Source organism: Sarcophilus harrisii, chromosome 2 (genome assembly GCF_902635505.1).
Source record: "Sarcophilus harrisii chromosome 2, mSarHar1.11, whole genome shotgun sequence".
Classification (NCBI taxonomy): domain Eukaryota; kingdom Metazoa; phylum Chordata; class Mammalia; order Dasyuromorphia; family Dasyuridae; genus Sarcophilus; species Sarcophilus harrisii.
Window position 1 is genome coordinate 55433871 of NC_045427.1, and position 12303 is coordinate 55446173.

At 41.5% G+C, this 12303-nt stretch overlaps 1 protein-coding gene across 1 annotated transcript in view; it reads right to left on the minus strand.

Annotated features, from left to right (window-relative positions):
• Positions 1-2623: 2623 nt before the first annotated feature.
• PLA2G15 (phospholipase A2 group XV) overlaps positions 2624-12303 on the minus strand; it is a 30420-nt gene continuing 20740 nt past the window's right edge. Inside the window, exons 3-6 of the mRNA XM_031950218.1 lie at positions 11318-11436; positions 9043-9141; positions 8461-8685; positions 2624-6075 (exon numbers count right to left, since the gene is read on the minus strand). Coding sequence (XP_031806078.1) covers positions 5564-6075; positions 8461-8685; positions 9043-9141; positions 11318-11436 — 955 coding nt within the window. The 3' untranslated portion in view covers positions 2624-5563. The remainder of the gene's footprint in view (positions 6076-8460; positions 8686-9042; positions 9142-11317; positions 11437-12303) is intronic.

The following is a 12303-nucleotide window of genomic DNA, read 5'->3' on the forward strand; positions in this document are numbered from 1 at the left end:
TAAATAGGTTCTTTTTGCCTTGGGGCAAAGGGGAGAAGAAGGAACTATCCCACACAAGTGATACAATTAACTGCAGCAAGAATATTTGGATATCTGAGCCCCATCGATGCTGTGATGCTGTGATCACCTTGCATTTCTAATTCTGGAACACGCAGGCCCATCTAACCAGGAAGATGCAAGTCAACAAGCATAAAGTGATCATTTGTCTCGTACTAGGCACTAGCTTAAGCCTGGAGATCCAAAGAAAGGCCAAAGATGATCCTTGTTCTCAGAGCCCACAAGGCATCTAATAGGGGCAAAAACACGGAAGCGACTATGAACAGACAAAGCAGATACAGGATGAACTGGGAGTAGTCACAGCGGGTCAATATTAAGATTAATGAGGACTGGGAAAGGTTTCTGGCAGTAAAATTGGAGCCAAGACTCAGAGGGAGACGGGAAAAATAGCAAGCAAAGATCCAGGTATGGCAGCAGTCAGTAAAAATGCCCAGAGTCTAGAGATGGAGTGTCTTGTGAAAGGAACAGCATGGAAGTCCCTGTCATTAGCTCATAGTTCATGGAGGGAAGTAAGTTAAAAGAAAACCAGAAAGGTAAAAAGGGGTCAGGATGTGAAGGGATTTGAGTGCCAAAGGCTTTTATATCTGATCTTATTGGGATTCAAGGGGACCCCAAAAATCTTGGGGTTTCAGACTAGTGTCGTGATGTTTTTAAAAAATTTAGATTCAGACTCCATCTCCAAGTCAAGGGGCAAAGTTTATTATAATTGTAAAGTCAATTAAAGCAGACTTAAGTTCCAAAAAGATTTAGCAAAGATGCAAGAGCAAGGGAAACATAGGGAAAAGTGAGAGTTCTATCTGTGATTATTCCAGAATTCTCCTGGGAAAAGTCAAGCTTATTGGTCTATATAATTTTCAAGTTCCCTTCTCTTTTCTTTTTATGAAATTTGGGTTTTTTTCTTTTTCCAATCTTGTGGTTCACCAGTCCTATTTTTAGCAACACACAGCCAATACTTTTAGGAGACAAGGATGCAGTTCATGTGCTCCGGACGACTTGAATTCATGAAATGCAGTTAGGAATTCTTATTATCACATTACTTAGGTTGGTCCAGTCTCCTGCAAGTCATTTCTTATGGCCATTTACAATGTAAAAGGTCATTCTCCTTTGCAAACAAAATGAAAATTAAGCAGCTCTGCCTTTTCTTTATCTTCTTTAGACCTCAAGCAAAGGTTGAAAGTTTTTTCTCCATACATGGCTTTTAAAAATATATTTAAATTATCTAAATATTTAAAAAATTTTTATTTAAAAAATATTTTGTCCTTAGTTTCTCTTATCAGCAGCCCATTCTGAGTTTAAATATTCCTCCTTATATTGGCAGGACCATAAGACTTACGTGGCTTTACTTCTTCCTTCTGTACAGAGAAGTTTACAATGTACCGCTATCAACTTTTAACTTAATAGGGCGAGCTATGACTATGATAGAACCATGTGATAATAAAGGAGAGAACCAGACTAGCTATGGACAGATTTTAGGGAGAACCGAGTATAGATGTATCTTGCTTCCTGGAGGAATTGGTCACCGAGTTGGTCCCCATCATTCCTGTTCAATAAATTCCAGGCTATCACTTCCCCGAGCTAAGAAAATCCTTAAAAAACTGAGCCTGGCTGCCCCAGCCGCCACCTTTCCAGTTTTCATAAACCTTATCTCCTCCACACACTCTTCCATTCAGTAACACTGCTTCAATGCCATTCCTTGAACAGAACTTCCTCTCTAACTATCCTCAAGGGTTGTCCCCATGCTTGGAACGCTCTCCCTCATCTCGCCTTCCAGTTTCCCTGGCTTTATTTTTTAAGTCTTCCCCAATCCCTTATAAATTCTAAAGTCTCTGTTGACCATTTCCTTTTTATCCCATAACTTACTTGTGGTCATTTGCTATGGCAGTGTGAGCAAAGATCCAGAGAACACAAATGGGGGAAATCTGTTCTGCTCGCCTTGGCATCTGTCCCTTACCAGGACTGTTTCTCTATGCAGCACCATGGAGTGTAAATGAAAGCTCTCCTAGTTTAGGGGCTTGTTTTCAACTCGACTATATTCCCCACCATCCCCAAACATTGCTTACCAATAGTGCCCTCTCTACTGAAGGCCATCTGTACTGTACCCAGTTCTTGCCCAAAGTGTGGAGACTGTGTCTTGTGAAAGGAATAGCATAGAAGTCATTGGCTCATAGGGTGCATGGAGGAAAATTCATAGAAAACCAGAATGGTAGGAAGGGCTCAGGATTTGAAGGGCTTTGAGTGCAAAACTGACAATAAATTGTCAGCTTTTATACCTAATCCTATTAGGGTTCAAGGGGACCCCCAAAATGTTGATGTTTCACGCCAGTTCTTTCCTTTTAAACAATTCATCTTATTGACCTATGATAACGTACTATTAAAGATATTAGCAGATCAAGTGAGATTCATACCCTTAGAAAACATCCTGGTAGTTACCATGTGAGACAGTGGGGAGACCATAGAGTGCGAGGATGAAGACCCCTTCTTCCACCCAATCACGCCCAGCCCTGAGTCCACATGTAACTCGTGCTTAAGACAGATTTGAATTTGACCAAGAAATGCCTGGATTTATCAGATTTACTTTTATTACTATACATGAAGTGTCTCAAAGTACACATGTGCAAAATTTCTCAGTGAAGTCAGTCAGACCAAAAGATATATGCACATAAGCACTCACATCACACACATATATTTATAGAGCATATGATATACAATAAAATCCAATAGTTTCCATATAAAATACTGTTAAAATATAGAGCAGCAAAGTCCTGGCAAAACATTCCCTGATTTTTTTGGAGCAGACCCTGGATCCACTCCAGGGCATCTTCTGCGTCCTTGGTGGCCCCGCTCCCTCCAGAGGCCATTTCACCGACTGCAGCATCTGAGGTCACAGCTAACGACAGGCACTGTTTCCTACAGAGTTCCCAACAGGTGTATTATATTAACCTTCTTAGGATGAGAGCTGGACATTTTCTCTTCAATCTTATTGTCAGAGAATACATTTGGTCCTCAAAAACATAGTTCTTTGTAGAGTTTGGTTTTTTTTAAGAAAGTTGCATTTTCCCCTCCTTGGTAAGAAAAAGTCAACCCACAAAAACATAAAACTAAGCTGTTTGTGATGGAGTGAGCAACTTCTTTTTACTTCAACTCTAGCTCGGTGGTCATGAAATGTCTCAGTCCTCTTTTTGAAAATGTTACAATATTTACTTCAAAAACATGATCTGCATTGTGATTCTAGATTATAATTCATAGAAAAACTTGTCAAAATTACCAGAGATTTGAAAAATCCCCTGCACTACCCACATAGGGCTTACAAAGGTGGCCCTTGAGGTCCCTCTGGATGGCATGCCAAGTAAACTCCTGTCAGTGCAACAAGTACACAGGAAGTTCTCAGGAAATCGCCCTTGTCAGTTATTAACCAATTCATGAGTCTTTAAGCCCTTCCTGACCCACAAAATCAGGCAGCACCTAGAGGTCAGACCAGGTTAGGAGGGTCTGAAATCATCTGCTCCTGGCAAGTCAATGCAAATACTTGGAACAGGTTCTAGATTAGGAAGGCTGGCAATCTGAGGAGGTGGCCACAGTTAGACAGAAGTGGAAGTTACAAGAGATGTACACCAGGAAGGGGTGAGCCTCTATGCATTTTTCAAAAGCTAAGAGCTTTAGGTTTCTAGTCCCCATCTCCTTGGAACCCTAGATTCCTTCCGTTGGAGCACAAATAGGGCTATAAGCAGAAATCTTAACCTTGCTTCTCTGTCAGCTCCCTCATATCAATCTGGGGATTGAAAATTACTTAAGGTTATTATGTTCACCATAAAACCAACGCTGACCCCATTTCTTCTTCCATAAGATCCAGCTTAAGAAAGTGGGATAGGATCCAGCTTAAGTAGTAGGAAAACCTGATGCTGTTTATAAGCTAAACTGCAAATTCCCTTTTCAGGGAGTAAACACCAGTCCTAGATCTTTCAGCAAGAGTATTTTCTGGGCCCCCTGGTCCTTGAACTGTTAAGTGGTTTTCTGCTTGATCCTGTCCCTGGGATCCAAAAACACCCTGAAGACCAGGATCCAATAGGATTTCTCATTACACAAGTTAAACAATGATTAAGTTATATAAATACATAGGGCATAGGGATGGGGGCAGGGAGGATCATTTCTTATGAGCAATACAAGCAACATGGTCACTTGGCTCAAAAATCTCCACAAGACTGTCATGGGAGGAAGAATTAAAGGAACTTGAAAGTGACCGTACAGTCTAAGACTCATGGGTTGAAGAGGATTCAGTATTTCAGAATTGTAAGACCTACAATCTCATCCACATTTCTTCCAGCCATGTTGGTAGGACCCCTTAGCCAGTAAACAGTTGAGGGACCAAACCAGTGACCTGCCCGTTTGTCTCCTGTGCAGAACGACTCAAACATACATGGATGATTAACTACTTTGGTATGAACATAAAACTCTTTCCCTTAATCCCCAATCTATAAAACAATAGCACCAGGGGACGGGATGCTTCCCAGAGAAGATTTTTTTTAAAATTATACTATGTGAAGTTGATGAGGGCTACAATTCTCTCTTCCATTGTGCTGAGGAAAGGAGTCTGGCAGTTACGCACTGTTAATAAAGTCTTCAAAAATAGAAAGGGGGGGGCCGGGGGGGGGGGGAGATCCAAACCAAAGTCTCAGATGCACAAAAAGCCACAGCAGTGAGCGGATCCTCCACCTACCACTTGAGGAAAGGGTAGAATGAAGGCCAGAGGGCACAGGAAACTGCTGGGTCAAAAGCAAAGATGGAACCCACATGTCCTGGGGAGCAGAAGAACAGATCATATGATTGCTTTACCCAATCCAAAGCTTGGGGAGTGGGGCAGGAAAGGAAGGGAAGCATTATTACAGCCAGCTTTGAATGACCACTTGTGTTGTATTGCGTAAGAGGGCCCTGGCCTGGAGACTGGTTTTGGCAGTATTGATATCCCTCCCTCCCTCTCACTCTGGAGAGGCGGAAGCCTGTGGCAGCACCAGCAACAAACAACTGGATTTCTCTCTTGAAGTAGGGTCGGCCAAGTGTGTTATTGCCCATACTCCCGATTCCCCAAACAAGGAGAATTTAAAATAAAATTAGAACCCAAAAGGCAGAAAAGATGTGAAGCCTTTCTAATGATCCGAGACTGATCTCTTTGTGTCCACTCTACAAACACGCTATGAAAAATCACACTTGTTCCCTTCAGGAAAACAGGCTCACTGTGTGGATTCGACCCCAAAGCAGACCAAATGAGACGGTAAGGCCAGGAAAGAGAATGTACATCACTGATGCAGAGCCGAGATCTCATTCACATTAAAATGATAAAAGTAATCGTGGTCTGTAGGGAAAGGCCCAGTTCGAAACTTTAAAAAGTCCAAAAATTAAAAATAAATTAACACACAAACACCTTTGAGACAGTGAAGCAGCATTTCCCCCTCATTGGGATGGAAGGGAAGGCATCCAGGGTGACGGAGTGTGGAGGCTGCAGGACACAGCATCACAAACCAAAGAGAACACTTTTCAGGTAGGCGAGAACCGTCTCATTGGAGAGCATCTGGATGTGTTCGTTGCCCTTGAGCTCTAAGAGGGTCACCTCCTGCTGCTGCTGGTGCACCCACGTCTGGCAGTGCAGGGAGCTCTCCAGGTTCACTGTGCCATCACCATCGCCAGAGAAGACTTTGGGTTCTCGTTCTGAAAAGCTTTCATAATAGAAAGAGTCTGGGGTCGGCACCCCAGTACCATAGAGGCAATGTAGCCGTACCCCAGGGGGCGTCATCTGGTAGACCAGGGGCTCTGTGTCTTGTCTCATGAACCAGCCATCCTCAAAGTCAATATCCTTATAGAACTTCTGGTAGTCCCGGAGGGTGTAGTTGGCTTTGGGGGTTCTCACAAAGACCTTCTCCGAGGACCAGGTATAATTGTAGGGAAGCAGCCAACTGGTTGAGACGGCCGATCTCTGTTGCTCTCTGATTTTTAGAGGACTGATGACAGAAATTCTGTTGTTGTCTCCTGTAGTAGGGTAAAGACTTTGGTTAAAGCCATCTGACTGTCCCTTCCTGCCCATTAAGCAAACTTTCTAGCATCTCTCAGGTCACCAAGACCTAGAAATGGGCTATCAGGGAGAGAGGGGGGTGAGTAGACATCTACGGACCCATCCAGAGTCTGGGTATGTGAAGGCTCAGGTCTGTACTGATAGGAGTCCTTTCACCTTTCAGAGAAGGGTCAAGGAGGATTTGCTTCCCATTGGCCATTGTCTCTGACCATTCTGGCTTAGGCACCCCTACCCTTGTAGAGAGCTCTCACTGAGGTGCTACTTCAGGCATAGAGTAGGATTCCAGAGGACTGGATTGAGCTCCAAAGTATCCAAAAGAAGGGAAGCTCAAGGATGAAATAATTGAAGACTATCCACCTCTCTCCAGGCAGTATCCATGAAAAAATTTAAAGCTAGGAACCACCAGGTGTCACCACTGATCCACAAAGCAGAAGGCAAGGGAATCCAAAGTTCAATGCATAGAGCTCAAAGGAAACCCAGATTTTATATGCATTTTATCATTAACAATACAATGTACAGGATGGTGAACTGACTTGGCAAAAGGCCCACACCTGACTTTGAGAACCAAACTCCCAACAGCCTCTCTGCTGAGCTACTGTTGGCTCCATTATTGCAGACATGGCATCATAACATCACCAATACCCAAGCTTAAGAAGAGCAAAGAAAACTCTTCCTAAATAACTGTCCAGGAGGAGGAGAAAAAAAAACCCTTGAGGCCTAACACAAGAACAGACAGAGCCCATCTACAACCCCTTCATTTAAAGATGGGGATAGCTCTGACAACTATGACCTGAAGGTCTCCTGGGAGATGTGGAGCAAACACATGCTGGTCTGGGAAATTCTCATACATTCCCACTCCAGAACCCAGCAAGATAAACAACTACTGTCAATGCTTTATGTCCCTTCCTCTGCATAAGTATCAATGAGAAATGTAGGGAAAGGTCCGGACCCATATCCAGGTCTGAGCTCTATCACTTATTGGCATCATAAATATACTCCTTTGCTTCAGATCATTTCAAAGTGAAATGAGATTAATCTCATTGATCTCAAAAGTACATTCCTTAACTCTGAAGATGAGCCCCAACATCTATGTAGCAATAATAGCAAATGAAAATCACTAACTGGACTTGTGACTTTCTGCTCAGGAAAGGGCAAAGAATACAGTGCTTGAAAGTTTGCAGAGCACTTTAAATAGCTGACACTACAATAACTGTAAAGTGCCCCGAGGAGCCTACAAGTTCAACATCTTCATTTGTAGGAGGAACTGAGACCCACTCAAGTATCAGGGATTCTAAAGCAGGATCCAGGTCTTCCTGAACTCTACCTACTATGCCCAACATTAACTGACTGGAGCCTAGCAACAACAATATAAAGTAAGACTACTATATCTCCGGTAAGATGAGGATATTAAACCTTAGAGTAGAAAAGTAAAAACATCATAAACTACTATCAGTTCTGGATCTGAACAAGCTTTCTGCTATGTTGCCTCCCGCCAAATGATCAACAGCTTCAGTGAACTATGAATTCATTAACTCCCTCCTTGGCTTGGCTGGGTTGTCAAGACAAATGCTATCTTAACTGCAATAAGATCCAAAGTCAGCTATGAAAGACTTGGTTCTTCTCATTGGTTCAGTGATTCAAAACAATCCTAATAGACTGGGGACAGAAAATGCCATCTGCATCCAGAAAAAGAATTATAAAGATTGAATGCAAATCAACAAATGCTATATTCACATGTTTTTTAATTCCTCCCATGGTTTTTCCTTTTTGCTCCAATTTCTCTCCCCAAATTCATAAAACAATGTATATAAAATAAATTTGCTAGGAAGAAAAAAGACATACAAAGGATCAGGAAATATCTGTCCTGATCCAAGTCGCACCTGAACCTTTACTCAAGTTAGGAGAATCGCACTCCACTTTGGAAATGCTAAAAAAAAAAAAAAAAAAAAAAAAAACCAAAACCTCTATCCCCAACACAAACAACGTGGCCACAGTTTCTAGTTGAATCAGTTACCCCAATACAAAGTAGGAAAGACAAAAGAGCTGACAAGACAGCAAACAACAACTAGCCATGAATGACCAGCCACGTGCCACATTCACAAGGAAAGAGCAGAATCTGGCTTTTGTTCCCAAGAGCAGAAGCTGGCAGTGCATCTGAAAACAAGAGCTCCCTTTAGAAAGACAACCAAGAAGTGACACCTCAATGGACTCCCACAGGGTTAGTTAACCTGGCAAGAAGGTCCTAATATCCTAATCCTATAAATTAGGGATGATAGCCTCCCACCTCATGACCTTAGCCTTTCACCCCCATCTCCACTTGCCCCTTCCCAGGAGGAACCTACCTGAAGCTAGGACGCGCAGGGTCTTGGCCACTCCTCCCCAGGGAGCACCCAATGACACAAAAGAATGAATGTACTTGTCTTTCCAGTCCTGCGACTGATGGTTGAGGAAGTAAAGTGTATACATGTTGCCCATGCTATGGACAACAAGGACAACAGGGCTTCCGTACTCCTCATACATCTTCTCAATCATCTCGCGGAGGGCTTGGAAATAGTATTTATTTTCATCTATGAGAGAAAGTGAGGTAGGTACAGATTAAAAAATGGGAGAAAGAAATCTCCCCAAAAGTTATCCATTGAACTAGCTGTAAGAACCGGAGAGATGAGGAAATGACAGGTAGGACCTATATTTCTGCCTTTTTTTTTTTGGGGGGGGGGGGTAAAACGAGAGAAGAGGGGTGAATAACCAAGTTTTTTTTTTTAGCTTTCCCTGCAAAAGTCTCATTCTTCTAATAGAACATAAAACAGAATGATTCAGGTTCAGAGGAATGTAAAGATCATCTCCTTAGTGACTTACAGGAAGGGTAACACAAGACATTCCTCTGTCACACACAAAACCTGGGCATTCAAGTCAATGGCACTTACTTGGGGCTCTTCGCCAGTCATAGGGAGCTGCTCGGACATCATGTCCTCTCTTGTAACCCCAGCTCGCAAGACTCTCTACCAGAGTAGAGAAATAAGCTCCTGTGAATGACAGAAAGCACAAAAATAATCAGTGAGTGGTTCCTGGGACCATTTCAGTTCTATAACATGGCTCACTGTCAACGGTCCAATGAGAAATAGGATTTGATGCCAAACATGAGAATGCCAACTACTCTCATTTGATCAAACAGCTATCATCCTGTGAGGGGAAATGAGAAACAGCACATGGGCAAGAATGTTCCATTTCTTCACCTATAGGATGAAGAGAATGGACCATAGATTATTCCCACAGGGCCTTCTAACTAGAAATTTGTGATAATGCCAGTCTATGAATCCTCAGAGCTGGCATGAACATGGCAGTCTGTGGCCCATCACAATCCCTTCTTGTGCCATGAAACCATATCAGATTGGCTGCCATGTTCTGCAAACATAATTAGAAATTAATCCCAGAAAGTCCAAGGAAATAAAATTATTTCTAACTATAAAGCAGAGTGTCAAAAATTTATTCCGTTATAAATATCACCCAATAACTACCACACACTGCCTTATTATCCAATTTCAAAACCAGCTGGGAAGGTATATAGTGCCATAATGGAAAGATCCCCCGATTGAAGGAGTCAGGAAACTTTAGTTTTGCACACACAGAAAAGCTTAATATAAAATAAAATTATAATATAAAAAATAAAGCTTAAAGGGATATTAAGCTAAGCGTTCCATGTTAAAAGATGAAATGGTTTACCCAAGATCACACAGGCAATAAATGGGACAGCCAAAAAGATGAGAATCCAGATTCTCCAACTAAATCTTGTCCTTTTACCCTCAACAACCATTAGCAATGACCCCAACCAATCTAAGCCTCATGATGTTGGCCTTGATGACAGATTAAGTTATAATCTAGCATCATGAGCACTTTATCCTTCTCATTTTTTTCCCATTTTTCAAAATTAAAAGTTTTGTTTTGAGAAGTTGATCTTTAAGGTAGAAGAAAAGGAGCTCTCTGAGCTCTGAATTCAGCTCTCTGAATCTGGGGGGGAGAGGTGGAAAATCATATGATACTAGCATAGCATCAATTAACCTTTACCCAGAAGCAAGACTTCACAGCACTTCTCAAAAAAAAAAACAAAAAACAAAAACAAAAACAAAACAAACAAACAAACAAACAAAAAAAAAAAAAACAGCATCTTCCAGGAAACAGGAGCTCATTGACTGAGATCAAGGAAGGCCCTCAGGGGCCGGCTAGCCCAACCCAGAGGAGACCTTCAAAAGTAATTTGCCAGAGATAACCCACATTAGTACCAAGATCCTTGACTCCCAGTCCGGGTTCCCAAGCGTCTGTGGCACCTTTGAAAGTCACAACTTGTAAGAGCACTGGATTTGGACTTGGGCAACAACATGGTGACCCAGCCTGTGAGCCAAGCCTGGAGTTATCGATCCTGTGTTGATTCTGTGTTTCTGACCCCATTTCCCTCTGCCTCCTGCCGACTCTTGCCAAAGGCAAGAATTTCATCCTTCCATTCACTTTCCTGGAAAATTGGCTTTTTCTTCCTCTTTCCTTAAGGTTGGTCACTTCCCAGATTACTTTGGGCCCATACCCATGCCTTCAAGCTCCAAACTTGATAGTACTTTAGGACCTCTGTCTTAGTCATCCTCATCTATCACCCAAGAGACACCTGTTAGCAACCAATCTCTGAATGTGTTAAGACTGTATAGCTCCCTCAGGATCGAGACAAAGTATCCCCAGAAAAACTAAAACAATGCCTTATACACTCAGGCATGCTGCTTACATAACAACCAAACCCTAAAACCACAACAAGTTTTTAGATCTTTGAATTTCCCCACAGCTATCTTGTTTTAGTAGGCAGCATTATTATTATATCATTATCATTATTGTTATTATTGAGACTTAATCAGGTACATAACAGTATTTTATAAAGGTAAAGGTGGAATTCAAGCCTAAAATCTTGTCACTGTGAAGTTGAGCAAATTACCTTGTTTCCTCATGTGGAAACCAGGGATAATAAAAGCTGGCCTTCTTACTTTGCAGAACCCATTGTGAGGATCAAATGAGAATGAATGAGGAAATGTTTTTACATAAACTATAAATGCATGGATTTCAATCTCACAAATTTTGTTCTCACAAGAATAAAAACAAGCAGTTTCTATTTAGATGCTTGAGAAAACTAGGAGAAAGGTACCAGAGGGACAGGATACTACCTACCAACAGCAACTTTGCTAGGATCTAAGTATTCCACAGAAAAGGTGTCTCCAAAGCCAGGAATCCTCACATCCACACCATCTGGGGAATGAGTAGTCCTGGTGGTTCTATTATATATTAACCTGTTGGAAGTCAAAACATTAGACACAATTAACTACCTGAAAGTGCCCAATAATACTGAAATACAGAAAATAATGGGGAGCGAAGTTTTGAAGCAAATATAAGATGTTATCCATTCCTTAATCCTGACATAACAGATTGTGCATAGGCTTTTGACCCAGCAGTCTCACTACTGGCTCTGTTTCCCAAGGAGATAATAAAAAAAGGGGAAAGGATTCACATATGCAAAAATATAGCAGCTCTTTTTATGATGGCAATTGGGGTTAAGTGACTTGCTCAGGGACACATAGCTAAGTCACTTAACCCCAATTGCCTCAGCAAAAAAAAGTATATCACAATTAGAAAACATTTTCACACAAATAAGGATAGATCTAAAGAATCAGAAAAATATTAATTACTCATGGGTAGGCAAGAGTCAAATGTCAAACTATATTCTTCAGAACGTGTATATATTCAAAAGTCCATAAAGCATGTGAATGATGTCACATGAAAATGACAATATATCCAGATCAAACAGCCATTTTTTTTTTAAATAGCTTTATTTACAAGACATATGCATGGGTAATTTTTCAGCATTGACAATTGCAAATCTTTTGTTCCAATTTTTCCCCTCTTTCTCCTCACCCCCTCCCCTAGATGGCAGATTGACCAATACATGTTAAATATGTTAAAGTTAAATACAATATATGTATACATTCAAACAGCCATTCTTGAGGACTCATGGCCAAACCAATCCATATACAAGTTCCCCTTTGCCACACTGAGATAATGCTGAAAAGGAACTAATTTTCTTCAGTCAGAAGGAGGTTGCTCAAAAGGAAACAGCCCAAAAGAAACTGAACAAAGACCCTGAGCAGCAGAGAATATGG